The 16,470-nt window shown below is 38.0% G+C and overlaps 1 protein-coding gene across 10 annotated transcripts in view; it reads left to right on the forward strand.

The window, feature by feature from the left end:
• CDC42BPA (CDC42 binding protein kinase alpha) overlaps positions 1-16,470 on the forward strand; it is a 338,932-nt gene that overhangs the window by 182,368 nt on the left and 140,094 nt on the right. For all 10 annotated transcript variants that reach the window (XM_035011000.1, XM_035011004.1, XM_035011008.1 and 7 more), the window contains exon 11: positions 9,109-9,231. In XM_035011000.1, coding sequence (XP_034866891.1) covers positions 9,109-9,231 — 123 coding nt within the window. The remainder of the gene's footprint in view (positions 1-9,108; positions 9,232-16,470) is intronic.

Here is a 16,470-nt window from a genome sequence, read left to right on the forward strand (position 1 = left end):
TTTTCTGTTCAGAGAGTTGTTGCTATTCTTTTCTTTGATCTCCTATTGTGTTCGTAGGTGTTCAGAATGGTTTGATCCCTATCCAGCTGAATTCCTGGGACCAGACAAAATCCAGGTCTCCTACTCCTCTGCCATCTTGCTCCACTCTCCTTTTCAGGATCTTTTGTGATTCCACAACAAATTTTAGGATTGTTTCTTCTATTTCTGGATATTGTGTTAAATCTGTATGTGGCTTTGGGCAGTATCAACATTTTAACGATATTAATTATTCTGATCCATGAATGTGCAATGGTTTTCTGTTTGTGTCATCATCAGTCTCTTGCAGCAAACTCATAGTTTCCATTGTACACTGCTCCTCCCTTACTTGGTTAAATGTTTCCTGAGTATTGTTTTTGATACTATTGTGAATGGGATAGTTTTCTTTCTTTTTCAGATGTTTCATCATGACTGTAAGGGAATACAACAGATTTCTATGTGTTGATTTTGAATCCTGCAACTTTACTGAATTTATTGATCAGTTCCAATAGTTATCTTGGTTTGCTCTTTGAGATTTTCTATATATAAAATCCTATCAACAAATAGCACCAATTTTACTGCTTTCTTTCTGATTTAGCTGCCTTTTATTTCTTTGTTCTTGCCTGACTGCTCTAGCCAGGACTTCAGGTACTATATTGAATAGGAGTAGAGAGAGTAGGCACCCTTGTCTTGTTCCTGATCCTAGAGGAAAAGATTTCAATTTTTCTCTGTTGAGTGTGAGGTTAGCTATTGATTTGTTGCAAAGGGCCTTTATTTTGTTGAGCTATGTTCCTTTTAAATCGAATCTGCAAAGGGTTTTCATCATGAAACGATGTTGCATTTTTTCAGATGCTTTTATTGTGTCTATTGAGATGATCATGTGATTTTTATCTTTCATTTTATTAGGGTGATGTGTTATATTTATTGATTTGCATATGTTGGACCATCCTTGCATCCCAGGGATAAATCTCACTTTTCATGGTATATAATCGTATGAATGTGTTCTTGAATTCAGCTTGCTAATATTTTAATGTGAATGTTTTCATCTATATTCATCAGGGACATTGGTCTATAGTTTTCTTGTGGTTGTTGTCTCTGGTTTTGGTATCATGGTAATGCTGGCCTTATAGAATGAGTCTGAAAGTGTTCCTCCTCCTCATTATTTTGAAGAGGTTGAGGAGGATTGTTGTTAATTTTTCTTAAAATGTTTGGTAGAATTCACCAGTGAAGCTATCAATTCCTAAGGATTTCTGTGTTGGGAGGTTTTTGATTACTGATTCAATCCCATTACTCATTGTTGGTCTGTTCAGACTTTCTGTTTCTTCCTGATTTAGTCTTGGTGGGTTGTGTGTTTCTAGAAATGTATCCATCTCTTCTAGGTTATGTAAGTTCATGGCCTATAATTGTTCATAGGGTCCTTTATGATCTGATATATTTCTGTAGTATCATTTGTAATGTCTCTTTCATTTTAAATTTTATTCGAGTCTCTTCTTTTTTTCTTAGTGTAAAGGTTTGTCAATGAGGTTTATCTTTTTTTCCTCTCATTTGCTAACTTTGGGGTTAATTTGTTATTTTTCTAAAAGTTCCTTGAAGTATAAATTAGATTATTTGAAATCTTTCTGATTTCTTAATATGTACATTTGTTGCTATAAACTTTCTCTCAGAGCCGCTTCAATCCATCCATTCCACAAATTTGATATGTTGTAGTTTCATTTTCATTGGTTTTGAGAAAATTGATTTCTTTTTTGATTTCTTCTTTGACCCAGTGGTTGTTTAGAATTACTTAATTTCCACATATTTATAGATCTTCTCACTTTCCCCTTGTTGATTTCTAATTTCATACCATCCTCATCAGAAAAGATGGTATAATTTCTTCTTAAATTTTCTGTTTGTTTTATGTCCTCTCATATGATCTGTCCTGGAGAAGGTCCTGTGTGCACTTGAGAAGCATGTGTGTTCTGCTGCTGGTGGATGGAATGTTCTGTAATGTCTGTTCAATGTCCATTTGTTCTAGAGTAGAGTTCGATTGCAACATTGTCTTGCTGATTTTCTATCTGGACAGTTCATCAACTGTGAATAGTGGAGTAGTGAAGCCACCTACTGTTATTGAACTATTCTTGAAGATCTGTTAGTTTTTGCTGAATATATTCCAGTACTTGGGTGTTGGGAGTGTATATTTACAATTATTATATCCTCTTAATGCATTGACCCCTTTATCATTATATAATGATCTTTGTCTCATTTCCATTTCTGGCTTTAAGTCAATTTTGTCTGATGTAAGTATGGTTAGTCCCACTTTGTTTTGGTTTTCACTTGCTTGGATGCTTGGAATATTATCTTCTCTATCCCTTCACCTTGAGACTGTGTGTATCTTCTGAGCTGATGAGTCTCCCTTAGGCAGCATATACTTGGGTCTTGTTTTTTTGTTTTTGATTTTTAGAGAGAGAGTGTGCATGTGCACAAGCAAGGGGGAGGGGGGGAAGGGTAGAGGGAGAGGGAAGGGGAGAATCTTGAGTAGGCTCCATGCCCAGCATGGGGCTCCATCTCACGACCCTGAGATCATGACCTGAGCCCAAATCAAGAGTCCGATGCTTAACCATCTGAACCACCCAGGCACCCCTTGTTTTTCTTTTTGTTTTTAATCCATCCAGCCACTCTGTACCTTTTTATTGGTGAGGACAGTCCATTTACGTTTAGAGTGATTATTGATATTTAAGCACTTACTGCTGCCATTTTATCTTTTGCCTTCTGGTTGTTTTGTCTCTCCATTGTTCTTTTTAACTTTTGTTTCTCTCTACCTTTGTCAGTTGGTGGTTTTCCATGGTGATTTGCTCTTTCTCCCCTTTTTATATTTTGTGTCTCTGCCCTTGATTTTTGTCATGTGGTGAGCATGAGGTTAGCAAAATGTCTCCTAGATAAACTTGTCCTTTCTCTGCTGATAGCAACTTTACCTTCATTCACCTATAAAGTTTCCATCCTTTTATAACTTGCCTTTTATATTTCTGATGTCACAAATGATCTCTTTTTTGCTATGAATTTGTTACCAAATTGTAGTATAGTTTTTAATGCCTTTCCTTTAACATTTATACTACAATTAAGTATGTAACACTATTCTGAAATAGAGTTACAGTTCTCTAATTCTGAATGTCTGTTTATCATCTTAATCAGAATTTTGTGTGCTTTCATTTTTTCGTTTCAGTTTTAAGAGCTCCTTTCAACAAGGCAGGTCTGGTGGTGAACTCCCTCAGCTGCTGTTTGTCTTGGAAAGCCTTTATCTCTCCTTCATATTGGAAGGATAGCTTTTCTGGATAGAATATTCTTGGCTGGTGGTTTTTATCTGTCAGTACTTTGGATATATCATCCCACTCTTCTGGTCTGTAGTTTCTCCCAGGAAATCTGCTGATACCCTGATGGGTATAGGTCATATCCTTTCCCCCCGGTTGCCTTTAAAATTCCTTACCATTGATTCTTGACAGTTCATTATAAGGTGTATTAGTGAAGGTCTTTTTACATTGAGGTGGGAAGGTGTTCTATTTGGCTGTGTGGACTTGTATGTCCAGTTCTCTCCCCAGTAGTTCTCTCTCCTCCCCCAATAGTTCTCAACTATTATTTCTTTAAATAAATTACTCCCCCCATGGTATCCACATTTTTCTTATGTTTGCTTATCTAATGGAGTATAAGTCTTGTAGCATTTTTTCACCTTTTAGAAATCTCCATTCTCTCTCCTCTCCCACCCAAATCATTTCTAGATTCCCACCCTCCAAACTGCGTATTCTCTCTTCCATCTGATCTGCTGTTTCCAGTGCTTTCTAGTGCATTGAAAAGGACTCATAATATTGAGTCCTTCAGCTCCAGAATTTTTGTTTGCTTCTTTCTCATAATTTCAACCTTTCATTAATTTTATTCCTGAGTTCATTGAAGTGCCTTTCTGAGTTTTCTTGTAGCTCACTGAATTTCTTCATAACTGCTATTTTGTATCTTTCATCAGTGAGAACACAGTGTTTTGTGTCTTTGAGTTTGGTTGCTGCAGATTAGGCCTTTTCTTTTTGTGAAACCCTATTACTGTGATTTTTTCATAGTGTATCATGAATGTACCTCTGCTATCACATTTGAAGTAGCAAACACGTTTCCTACTTAGGTAAGGTTTTGTTTCCTTGGATTTAAGAGTTCAGTAGGTTGTCAATCAGAAGCCTTTCTTTTGTTTTCCAGAAGGTGGTGCTGTAGCACAAGTTTTTTTGTTTCTCCTGGTGCTCTGTCTAACCTGGAATGGAGGGAGTTAGGACAAGGCTCGTTTGCAGTTTTCACTGGACTCAACCTACCTTCGGTTTCAAATATCCCAAAGGGAGATCTACACAGAGTCTGGCTGGGGCTCTCTCTTTCTCTCTCCATCAACTGTGGGAGATTTATTCTGCCCTTAAGCCTCCTACCTCCGTGGCATTTCTTTATCTGGCAAATGTGTTGATTGGGAGACTGACCATGTATTCGAGACAGACTCTTTTCCTTGGGCAAGATTTTTGTTTCTGAAATACTCTAAGACTGGAGGAAACTTCAGTCTGAGTATTAGAAGCTGCTGACTTCCTATGCAGTCTCCAGATACAACAAATGCACCATGATGAAAATAGCACCACATATTTAGGGATCTCGGGGTTTCCAAATTGTTTCTGCAGCCCCACCCATTTTCCAGAAATTGTCATGTGTTTTCACTCCAGAGTGATATCCCTCAATTTAGAACAACCTGGAGCCTAAGCCTGCTCATAGAATCGGGTAGAATTCAGAAATCAGAGCTAGCTGCCAGTCCTCTCACCTCAGAATGGCCTGTACCTCTCTGTTTTACTGTTCTTAGTCCTCTTTGCTTTCTCAGATACATGATTTCTGTAAAAATAAGGTTTTTGCAAGTTACATATTTTTACTTTTTGCAGCAGGAGTGAGAGACCTACTGCTTCCTACTCCTTCCTATTCTGAATGAGAAATTCCTATATACCAGGCTTTTTTGATGTTTTGAATTATCTAACATGTTCTTAGAAACTATCATTATGTGTGATTGGCATCATTTACGCCAAGCAAGTGCAATGAAAATGTGGGATCATTGCCTTTTTGTATTAATACCGGTTTCATGCAGCGGCATAGGTTTACATCAGGCCATTTCATCCATTTATCAGCTATTTCTTGAACACTGACGACCCAGGACTTGTTCTGTACATAACTGAGGATGTAACAATGAGCAGAAAACGAGAAAAATACTTGCCCATGTAGTGCTTACATTCTACTTTGAGGAGACCGATGCAAAATCAGATACAAAGCAGGATCATCAGCTGGGAATGAGGAAGGTGGAGAGTGTATTAGATTTTGACAAGAAAAAGAGAATATGTGAAATGGTCAGTTTAGAGAGGAGAAGAGGAGATGGTCTAGGGATGCAGCTGAGGACTGCCAGTCATCGCTAAGCTGTTCGATGTCAGTAGACATGAATTTGAAGTGACTGTGTTTTCTTTGGCCACTTTGTCAGCTTCCAGGGTGGGAACACAAGTAGGAGAGTCAGAGTCGGCCAAGATTGGTGTCTTCTAAGGTGGGTGTAATGGAGGAGAGCAGGGCAAAGAGATGGAAGGTGTGTGTGCAAAGTAGTCCATTGTAGTGATGGACCATGGAATCCAACCTGGCTAAATAAGGAAGAAAAGAGAAAAACTGAAAAACATGAGGACAGTGGATTTGATCTCTTGGTGGGAATGAGCATCATTGAAGTGGCCCCTGGAGTAGTAAGCACACTGTAAAGATAAGAGAGAATGGTGTGGGCGCCTGGGTGGCTCAGTTGGTTGAGCGGCTGCCTTCGGCTCAGGTCATGATCCTGGAGTCCCTGGATCGAGTCCCGCATCGGGCTCCCTGCTCGGCAGGGAGTCTGCTTCTCCCTCTGACCCTCCCAACCCTCCCCCCTCTCATGTGCTCTCTCTCATTCTCTCTCTCAAATAAATAAATAAAATCTTTAAAAAAAAAAAAAGAATGGTGTACTTGGAATCAAGATTTGGGAGGCCGTACAGTTACTAAATAATGGAAAAGTGTACATTAGTAGCATTTCTCCATAGTCAAACTACTAGTATTTAGGGCAGGGTGATTCTTTGATGCAGGAGACTTAAACATTCTGTAAGATACTGAGCTTTCTTGGTCCCCAGACACTAAATACCTTTAATCATCTCCTACCTACATCTGTGTCAACATCCCCCACTCCCTGCTGTGTGCACACATACACATTTCTTTTTTTTTTTTTTAAGATTTTTTAAAATTTATTTATTTGACAGAGACAGCGAGAGCAGGAACACAAGCGGGGGGAGTGGGAGAGGGAGAAGCAGGCTTCCTGCTGAGCCAGGAGCCCGATGTGGGACTCGATCCCAGGACCCTGGGCTCATGACCTGAGCCGAAGGCAGTCACTTAACCAACTGAGCCACCCAGGCGCCCACACATACACACTGCTAAGCTCAGACGAGGTGAGAACCACGGGTCTAGGGTGTGACCAGTAGATTTGGTGGTTTTGCTGGAGACCAGCTAGGTTGTTTTGGGCTGCAAATCCTAGAATTCTTAAATAATACAGATTTGTTATCTCATGTGGGAAGTCAGAAGTAGACCATTTCAGTGCGGATAGTGGGGTTAGCTTCTCTGTGATTTTCATGGCTTTCCTCTCATGATTCTCCCATACTGCTAAAATTCCAGATCACGTCTGCACACATGAGACCAAATGAAGGCTCGCTTCCTTTCATCCATCTCTCCATCTGTAGGAGACTTACCCCTTTCCAGGAAGCCCCCTCGGGGACTTCTTCTCAAGGGACTAGTAGTTCTGACTAGGTCACATACCTAATTCTTAACCAACTGAGCCACCCAGGCGCCCGGTCACATACCTAATTCTTAACCAGTACTGGCAACAAAGGATGGGTCCACCATGATTGATTTAAACCATCTTCAGTTTTGGCCAGCCTACCTTGTCAGTGCACCTGAATTTGGTTCAGAAACAAGAGGGTAAAAAGCCCCAACTGTGTCTGCACGGGGGATTTGTGTGTCCGAGAAGCCAGAGTGTTGGGTGGATTGTCTATTTTGATATTAAAGTTAATAAGAATAATAAAAAGGGTTGTAATAGAAGGGCAATGAACAATGTGTGAAATTGTTAGTCAAAGACAGAATAAGAAAGGCAATGGATAATAACTTCAGCAGATGAGTAATGGGCATTTTAGCTGACTGGGATTTACGGGGTGGACAGAAGTAGCAAGGAGAAGCCAGGATGCCTACCCACCTCCATACCCTGCAGGATGTGGAGTCTAGGAGGAAAAGGAGCTGTTACTGGTATCCACTGGCTATTTTTGTATCTTCCTTTTTCTACTCCTAACTTAGGTATCTTTCTAATATATGATTTTTTTGAGAGCGAGAGCATGCATGCACATGCATGCGTGTGGTGGTGATAGGGGCAGAGAGAGAGAGGGAGAGAGAGAGAATCTTAAACAGACTCAGCACTGAGCATGGAGCCCCACATAGGCGGGGCTCAATCTCACCACTCTGAGGTCACGACCTAAGCCAAAATCAAGAGTTGGTCACTTAACTTACTGAACTGCCCTGGTGCCCCCTTAGATATCTTTTTAAAATAAATAAAGGATGTTCTTTTAAAGATAATAAGTACAAAATGCATTGATACTTACCGTGTTTTGAAACCAAAAAGTATAAGAAGTACTTACTGAATGTAGAAGATCATGGTTGGATGCACAATAGGTACATCTTGGACCTTTAATTCAAATTAACCAATATTTATGAATACAAATACCATGATACTATTCTCTGTGCATATGGTGAAAATTAATTAGAAAATCTCCCTCCTCTGAAGACCACAATATTTTGGAGCTTGTGTGTGTGTGTGTGTGTGTGTGTATATACATGTGTATATACATTTGTGTATCTGTGTATATACACATACACACATACATAAAACATAAGTAATACATATAAGTAATAAAGCATATAAGCAATATGTTATATAAAGCAACATATAAATAATATAAGTAGTATAAAACAATCAGTAATGATTTGTACTAACCAAAAATTATGGTGAATAGAGTCTTACTATTGCAAACCCTCCATAAGATAGCACAATAACTACTTTAGAACAAGGGTGGTTTCATTTCTGATAAAATTCTTTAAAGTTTTCTTTTTTCCATATCTTCTGATAATATCTGGGAATAAACCTCAGTAGAGTTAATGTTTCTTGAATACCTTGCATCTTCTGATTAGAACCACAAGAATAGTAATCTCTATTTTAGCTAAATTGATGAGCTGAAGTCATCTGTAGTGGGCTTCAACTTTCATACATGAAATTTGGGGGCCAGCATTTCTATATATTATATGCACTTGACCCTTGAAACAATGCGGTTTGAACTGGGTGGGTCCTGTAGATTTTTTTTTTTTTTTGTAAATACAGTACAGTGAGTGTGTTTTCTCCTCCTTATGATTTTCTCAGTAACATTTCCTTCTTTTCAGCTTACCTGATTGTAAGAATACAGTGTGTAATACATATAACCTACAAAGTATGTGTCAATCAACTGTTCATGTTATTGATAAGATTTCTGGTCAACAAGAAACTCTCAGTAGTTAAGTGTTTGGGTCAGAAGTTATACACAGATTTTCTACTGCATGGGGGGGTTCAGTGCCCCCAAACATCCCCCCCCTGCATTGTTCAAGGTGAGCTGTATTAAATCTCTAAACCTACCTTGACACACCAGACTCTGGTTTTAATGCATCATCTGACACAGGAAGTTTTGGGGGTTATTACATGATGAAAGGGGGCTGAATGGTTGTTGACTCAGTGGTAGACTGTACCAGCAGTGTTTGAAATGGAAAATCTCACATGGTAGTAAGGCAGATCCTTTCCTACATCTGTTATACTTTTAAAGAAACATGCATTGGAGTTTTGATAATTAATTATGATGTGTTTACCCGCTTTTTGTTGATGCGAGGATGTTTTGATCAGAATTATGTAAGGATTTCTCTAGAAAGAAATATATTGCTATTAGTTTTAAAAATTTAAGATATGGCCATATTTCTCATTTTTTCTTTATTTTTTTTTTTAAGAGTCAACACAGACTGTTCAAGCTCTACAGTATTCAACTGCTGATGGTCCATTAACAGCAAGCAAAGATTTAGAAATAAAAACCTTAAAAGAAGAAATTGAAAAACTAAGGAAACAAGTAAGAGGTAAATTTCTGTGATTCACTATTATTTCACTTTAGTAGGTTTTTAAAAAAATGTTTTATTGACACAAGACATTTATCGAGTGCCTGTCATGTGTTACGTGATGTGAGCTCTAGGGCCATGAGGGAAGAGCAAGTAAGAATGGTTTCTGCCTGGGGTGCCTGGGTGGCTCAGCTGGTGAAGCGCCCGACTCTTGATCTCAGCTCAGGTCATGATCTCAGGGCTGTGGGATTGAGGCCCGCGTCGGGCTCTGTGCTTGGAGCCTGCTTAAGATTCTCCCTCTCCCTCTGCCCCTCCACCTCCTAGCCCCAGCCTGGCACATGCGCACTCTCTCTCGCTCAAAAAAAAAAAAAAAAAGAAAAGTTTCTCCTTCAAGGAGCTCACATTTTGGTCTGGTGAAAAAATAGTTTTTGCAATACATGTGGAAAGGCTATGAGAAAAAGAAACACAGGTACGTGGAGAGTATTTAGGAGGGGCACCTAACCATGATTTAAGTTAACAAAGATGACGTTTTTGAAAGACCTATTAGTTTGTGACATTTAGTTGGAATTTGTCTGGCTGAGCATGTATATGAATCAGGGAAGGAGTGTTAGGAGTAAGGAAGAAGGGTAGTGTAGACAAGGGAACCAGATGTATGCAGACATCAAGGCATGTGAAAATTTATTTTCTCTATAACAGTTCCTTTCAGCATATTGATGAGATTTAATTAAAATTAATTTGGACAACTGTTGATATGCCTATTACATGCATTCATGCATGTATTCTGTTAATTCAACAAATATTTGTTGAACACCTGCTGTGTACCAGGTGTTGTTTTAGGCTCTTGGGATGCAGTACCAAACAAAATTAATAAAATCTTTGTTTTGCTGGGGTGGAAGGCACACAACAGACCTAAAATAATAACTATATAACTTTGTAAATGATACAGTATGTTAGAAGGCGCTAAGTACTTAAACACAGAGCAGAAGAAGAATGGGTCAGAAGTACAAGATGAGGAGTTTTATAATTTTAGGTAGGGTGGTGTGGGTGTAAGCCTCATTGAGGAGGTAACATGTGAACAAAAACTTGAAGAAGGTAAGGGCTTAGCTGTGCAGTTAAATGGGAAACATGTCCGAGGCAGAAGGACCAGCCAGTGCAAAGGCCCTGAAGTCAGAATGTGACTCATGAGTGCAGTTAGGACCCAGAGGACAGCATGGCTGGAGCAGGAGGAGCAAGCAAGAGAGAGTGGAGGAAGGGAGGCCAGAGAAGTAAAGGGTTGGGGAGGGTTTGTGGCCTGATCCATAGAGTTTCACCAACTGTTACAAGGTTTTTGGCTTTTTCTATCAATGTAATGGCAGCCTTTTTCAGTCAGGGTTTAGAGTCATGGCACCTTAGCTAAGTATAAGGAAAGAGAGAGAAAAAGGTACTAGTTTAGCTAGGATCGTCAGGCCTCCAGAAATACCATTTTAAGACAAAAATAAGTGAAGAAGAAGAAGAAAGAATCTCATATAGGGTCTTTTATAAAAAGAGCTGTTTAAAATGCCACATTAATACTTTACTTGTATTAAATATACATGGAGCTCTTAAATTTGAAATTTATGCTGTTTTTTTTTTTTTTTTTAAGATTTTATTTATTTATTTGACAGAGAGAGACACAGCGAGAGCAGGAACACAAGCTGGGGGAGTGGGAGAGGGAAAAGCAGGCTTCCTGCCAAGCAGGGAGCCCGATGCGGGGCTCAATCCCAGAACCCTGAGATCATGACCTGAGCAGAAGGCAGACGCTTAACAACTGAGCCACCCGGGCGCCCCATGCTGTTCAATTTTTTTTAAGTGGCTCTCTTCCTAAGAAATATCTCTTTATCAAATTTCTGTAGCTTTATCTTTCTAAAATTAAGGTAGATTAGGAATATGATAAGCAGAATCCTTCACTTTGCTATCAACAATAAAGCATCAATAGCAGTGAATGAGTTATTTGACACTGAAAAAGTAGTAAAAACACAAGAGCAGCTGAGATGGTCAGTGATTTATCTTCAAAGAGGTTATGTGGATTGGGATGACTTCCTCATAAGCCCATCTTATTAGCTCTAAGAGGGTTTTTTTTTTAATTGATTCCTTAGGATTTTCTGTGCGGATCCATCATGTGTCTGCAAATAGGAACAGTTGTATGATCTGTATGCCTGTTTGATCTGTATGCTTTTTATTTCCTTTTATTGCATTGGCTAGAATTTGCATAACTATGCTAAAGAAGAGTGGTGAGAACAGACATCCTGGCTTTCTGAGGGGGAAGCATTCGTCTTTCACCCTTAACTGTAATACTAGCTACAGGTTTTTTATTGACACTTTTTACCATGTAAGAAGTTCCCATCTAGGGGCGCCTGGGTGGCTCATTCTGTTAAGCATCTGCCTTCGGCTCAGGTTGTGATCCCAGGGTCCTGGGATCAAGCCCCATGTCGGGCTCCCTGCTCATGGGGAAGCCTGCTTCTCCCTCCCCTCCCCACCCACCCTGCTTGTGCACTCCCTCTCTCTCTCTCTTTGAAAAAGTAAAAAAAAAAAAAAGTTCCCATCTAGTCCATCTAGTCCTGTATTTCTAAGGTTTGTTTGTTTGTTTTTAATCACAAATGGTTGTTGAAATTTGTCAAGTATCTTTTCTCCATTTGTTGATATTCATATGTGATTTTTTTTTTCTTTAATTAGCCTGTTAATATGGTGGATTAGATTGGTTGATTTTGAAATTATTGAACCAAACTTACATCCCTGGAATATACACATCACTGGTCATGGTGTATAATTATTTTTATATATTACTGAATTTTATTCCTAGTATTCTGTTAAGGATTTTTGCATCTGTATACATGAGAGATACTGGCCTTTGTTTTTCTTTCCCCTCCCTCCCTCCTTCCCTCCCTCCTTCCCTCCCTCCTTCCCTCCCTCCTTCCCTCCCTCCCTCCCTCCCTCCCTCCCTCCCTTTCTTTCTTTCTTTCTTTCTTTCTTTCTTTCTTTCTTTCTTTCTTTCTTCTGTCTTTGTTTTTGTTCTTTTGTTTTTTTGTTATTGAGATACAATTGACATACAACATTATATTAGTTTTAGGTGTACACATAATGATTCAGTATTTGTATATATTGTGAAATGATCACCAAAGGAAGTCAATGATCACCAGTACACATAGTTACAGAATTTTTTTCTTGTGATTAGAAATCTTAAGAGCTACTCTCTTAACAACTTTTAAATATATAGTACGGTATTATTAACTGTAGTCCTTCAGTTGTACATTACATTCCCAAGACTTACTTATTATATAACTGCAAGTTTGTACCTGTTGATCACTTTTACCCCTTTAACTTGCCCTACACCCCTGCCTCTTGCAACCACCAATCTCTTCTCTGAGTTCAGGGGTTTTGTTGTTTTTTTTTTTTTAGATTCCACATATAAGTGAGATCATACAGTATTTGTCTTTCTTTGACTTATTTCACTTAGCATAATTCCCTCAAAGTCCATCCATATTGTTGCAAATGGTAAGGTATTCTTCATTGTAATATTCCATTGTACATGTACCCCACATTTTCTTCATCCATTTGTCCATCAGTAGACATTTAGGTTGCTTCTATGTCTTGACTGTTGTGAATAATGCTGCACCGTTTGGTGTATGTTTATGGAAATGCACATATCTTTTCAATTCACTGTTTTTGTTTTCTTTGGATAAATAGAAGTGGAATTGCTGTATCCTATGGTAGTTCTATTTTTAATTTTTTGAGGAACCTCTTTACTGTTTTCCAAAGTAGCTGCACCAATTTACATTTCCACCAACAGTGCACAAATATTCCCTCTTATCCACATCCTTGCCAGCATTTGTTATTTCTTGTTTTTTGAATGACAGCCATTCTAATAGGTGCAAGGTGATCTCTCACTGTGGTTTTTATTTGCATTTTCCTGATAATTTATGATGTTGTACTTTTTCATGTACCTGTTGGCCATCTGTATGTCTTCTTTGGAAAAAATGTCTATTCAGATCCTTTGCCCATTTTTTAAATTGGATTGTCTGTTTGCCATTGAGTTTTATGAGTTTTTAAAATATATTTTTGGGGTGTCTGGGTGGCTCAGTCGATTAAACGTCTGCCTTTGGCTTTCATGATCCTGGGGTCCTGGGATCAAGCCCTATATTAGGCTCCCTGCTTGGTGGGGAGCCTGCTTCTCCCTCTCCACACCACCCCCTCCCTCTCATGCTCTCTCTCACTATCTCTCTCCCTCTCTCTCTCAAATAAATAAATAAAATCTTTTTTAAAATAATAAATAAAATATATTTTCAATATTAACCCCTTACCAGATATATGATTTGTGAATATTTTCTCTCATCCATTGGTTGCCTTTTTATTTTGTTGATGGTTTCCTTTGCTGTTCAGAAGTAAGTTTGAGGTAGTCCCACTTGTTGGTTTTTGCTTTTGGTGGTCCTTGTGTGGCTGTGGTATCAGTGTAATGCTGGCCTCATAAAATGAGTTTGAAAGGATTTCCTCCTCTTCCATTTTTTAAAAGAGTTTGAAAAGGATTGGTATTAATTCTTTTTAAAATGTTTGGTAGAATTCACCAGTAAAACCATCAGGTCATGGGTTTTTCTTTCATCATCCTTACTCATTATTGATTTGTTCAGATTTTTTAACTTATTCACGATTTGGTCTTACTTGGTTGTATGTTTCTATAAATTTATCAATTTCTTCTAGGTTATCCAGTTTACTGGCATGTAATCATTCATAGTAGTCTCTTATGACCTTTGTATTTCTGTGCTGCTCATTTAATTATTTCCTCTTTCATTTCTGATTTTAATTTATATAAGTCTTCTCTTTTTTTTAACCCTACCTAAAATTTTGCCAATTTTGCCTATCTGTTCAAAAAACAATCTTCGTTTCATTGATCTTTTCTTCTGTTTTCCTGATGTTTATTTCATTTATTGCTGCTCTGATCTTTGTTAATTCCTTTCTTCTGCTACAACTTTAGGTTTAGTTTGTTCTTTTTCTAGCTGTTTGATGTATAAAGTTAGGTGTTTGAGACCTTTCATTTTTTTTTAAAGACTTTTTTTTTTTTTTTTTTTTTGAGAAAGAGAGCGAGAAAGAGCATGAGAGGGGAGAGGGTCAGAGGGAGAAGCAGGCTCCCTGCCGAGCCAGGAACCTGATGTGGCTCTCGATCCCAGGACTCCAGGATCATGACCTGAACTGAAGGCAGTCACCCAACCAACTGAGCCACCCAGGCTCCCCGAGACCTTTCATTTTTTAATGTAGGTGTTTATCACCATGAATTTCCTTTTTAGAACTGCTTTTGTCATATTCTATGAGTTTTGGTATATAGTGTTTCCATTTTTGTTTGTTACAAGATATTTCTTGATTCCCTTTCATTTTTGTGATCCATTGGTTGTTCAGGAGTGTATTGTTCAATTTCCATATTTTTATGAGTTTTCCAGTTTCCTCCTTTATTGATTTCTAGTGTCATAATTTTGTGCTTAGAAAAGATCCTTGTTATGATTTCAGTTTTTGCTAAATTTCTTTTTTTTTTTTTTAAAGATTTTATTTATTTATTTGAGACAGAGACAGAGAGCACATGAGAGGGGGGAGGGTCAGAGGGAGAAGCAGGCTCCCTGCCGAGCAGGGAGCCTGATGCGGGACTCAATCCCGGGACTCCAGGATCATGACCTGAGCCGAAGGCAGTCGCTTAACCAACTGAGCCACCCAGGCGCCCCAGTTTTTGCTAAATTTTTTAAGACTTGTTTTGAAGGCTAACTTTTGATGTATCCTGTTCCATGTGTGTTTGGGAAGAATGTATATTCTGCTGCTGTTGGATGGGATGTTCTGTATATGTCTGTTAGATCCATTTGGTCTGTAGTTCACATTCAGTGTTTCCTTACTGATTTTCTGTCTGAATGATGTATACATTGTTGGAAGTAGGGTATTGAAGTCCCCTGCTATTATTGTATTATCTGTTTCTCCTTTCACATCTGTTGTATCTATTCAGTATATTTAGGTGCTACAATAGTGGGTGCATATATATTTATAATTTTCCTATCTTCTTGATGATTTGGACTTTTTATTCTTACACAATAACTTTCTTGTGTCTTGTTACTATTCTTCACTTAACATTTATTTTGTTTAAGTATAGCTACCCTTGTTCTCTTTGTTTCCACTTGCATGGAATAATATCTTGTCAGATCCCTTCATTTTGAGTCTTTGTGTCTCCTTAAAGCTGAAGTGAGCCTTTTATAGGCAGCATCTAGTTAGGTCTTGTTTTTTTAATCCATCCAGCCACTCTAGGTCTTTTTGTTAAGAGAATTGAATCCATTTGTATTTAAAGTAATTATTAATAGGTAAGGATTTATAATGTCATCCTATTAATTGTTTTCTGGTGTTTTATAGTTCCTTGGTTTCTTTCTTCCTCTCTTACTGGCTTTATTTGTAAATTGATGATTTTTTGTAGTGTTATGCTTTGATTCCCTTCTCTTTATCTGTTGTGTACCTCCTGTAGTTGTTTGCTTTATGGTTACCATGAGGCTCACATAAAATCCTTAGTTATAACAGTCTGTTTTGTGTTGATACCAATTGTTTATTTTCCTGGTTTATTTTATAATTGCTTTAAGTATTTTTCTTCATATGTTTTAGAAGCACATAAGACAAGGGTATAATATTTCCTGTAACTGTAAAATATAATTTAGAAAACAAGAGGAGATGCGGATTTACCCATACTTTATATACAGTGCTCTTTCTTTCTTCCTGATATTGCTGAGCTCTTTGTCCTGTTGTTTGTTTTCTCTTTAGATAATTTCCTTTAGCCATTTTTCTTTAAGATAGCTCTGCTATCAGCAAATTCTCTTAGCTTTTATTCACCTGAGAATGTCTTAATTTTCTCTTTATTGCTAAAGAATATTTTTGCAGAGCATAGGATCCTAGGTTGATAGTTCTTTCTTTTTAACATCTGAAAAATATTTTCAGGAAATATTAAGGAAAACCATTTCCTTAGGACTCCCTCATTTTTGAGGAGAAATTCACTGTTATTCTGAGTATTTATCTAAGGTGGGATTTTTCTCTGGCTGCTTGCAAGGTTTTTCTCCTTTTATAGTTTTCTGATGTTTAATGGTGTGTTTTGGCATGAATTTCTTTGGGTTTATTCGGTTTGGGATTCGTTCACTTGGAATCTGTAGGTTTATGTGTCTTGCTAAATTTGGGATGTTTTTAGACCTTACTACTTTGAGTACTTTTACAGACCTACCTACTTTCTCTTCTCTTTCT

Source organism: Mirounga leonina, unplaced genomic scaffold (assembly GCF_011800145.1).
Source record: "Mirounga leonina isolate KUSES-001 unplaced genomic scaffold, KU_Mleo_1.0 Mir_154, whole genome shotgun sequence".
NCBI classification, from domain to species: domain Eukaryota; kingdom Metazoa; phylum Chordata; class Mammalia; order Carnivora; family Phocidae; genus Mirounga; species Mirounga leonina.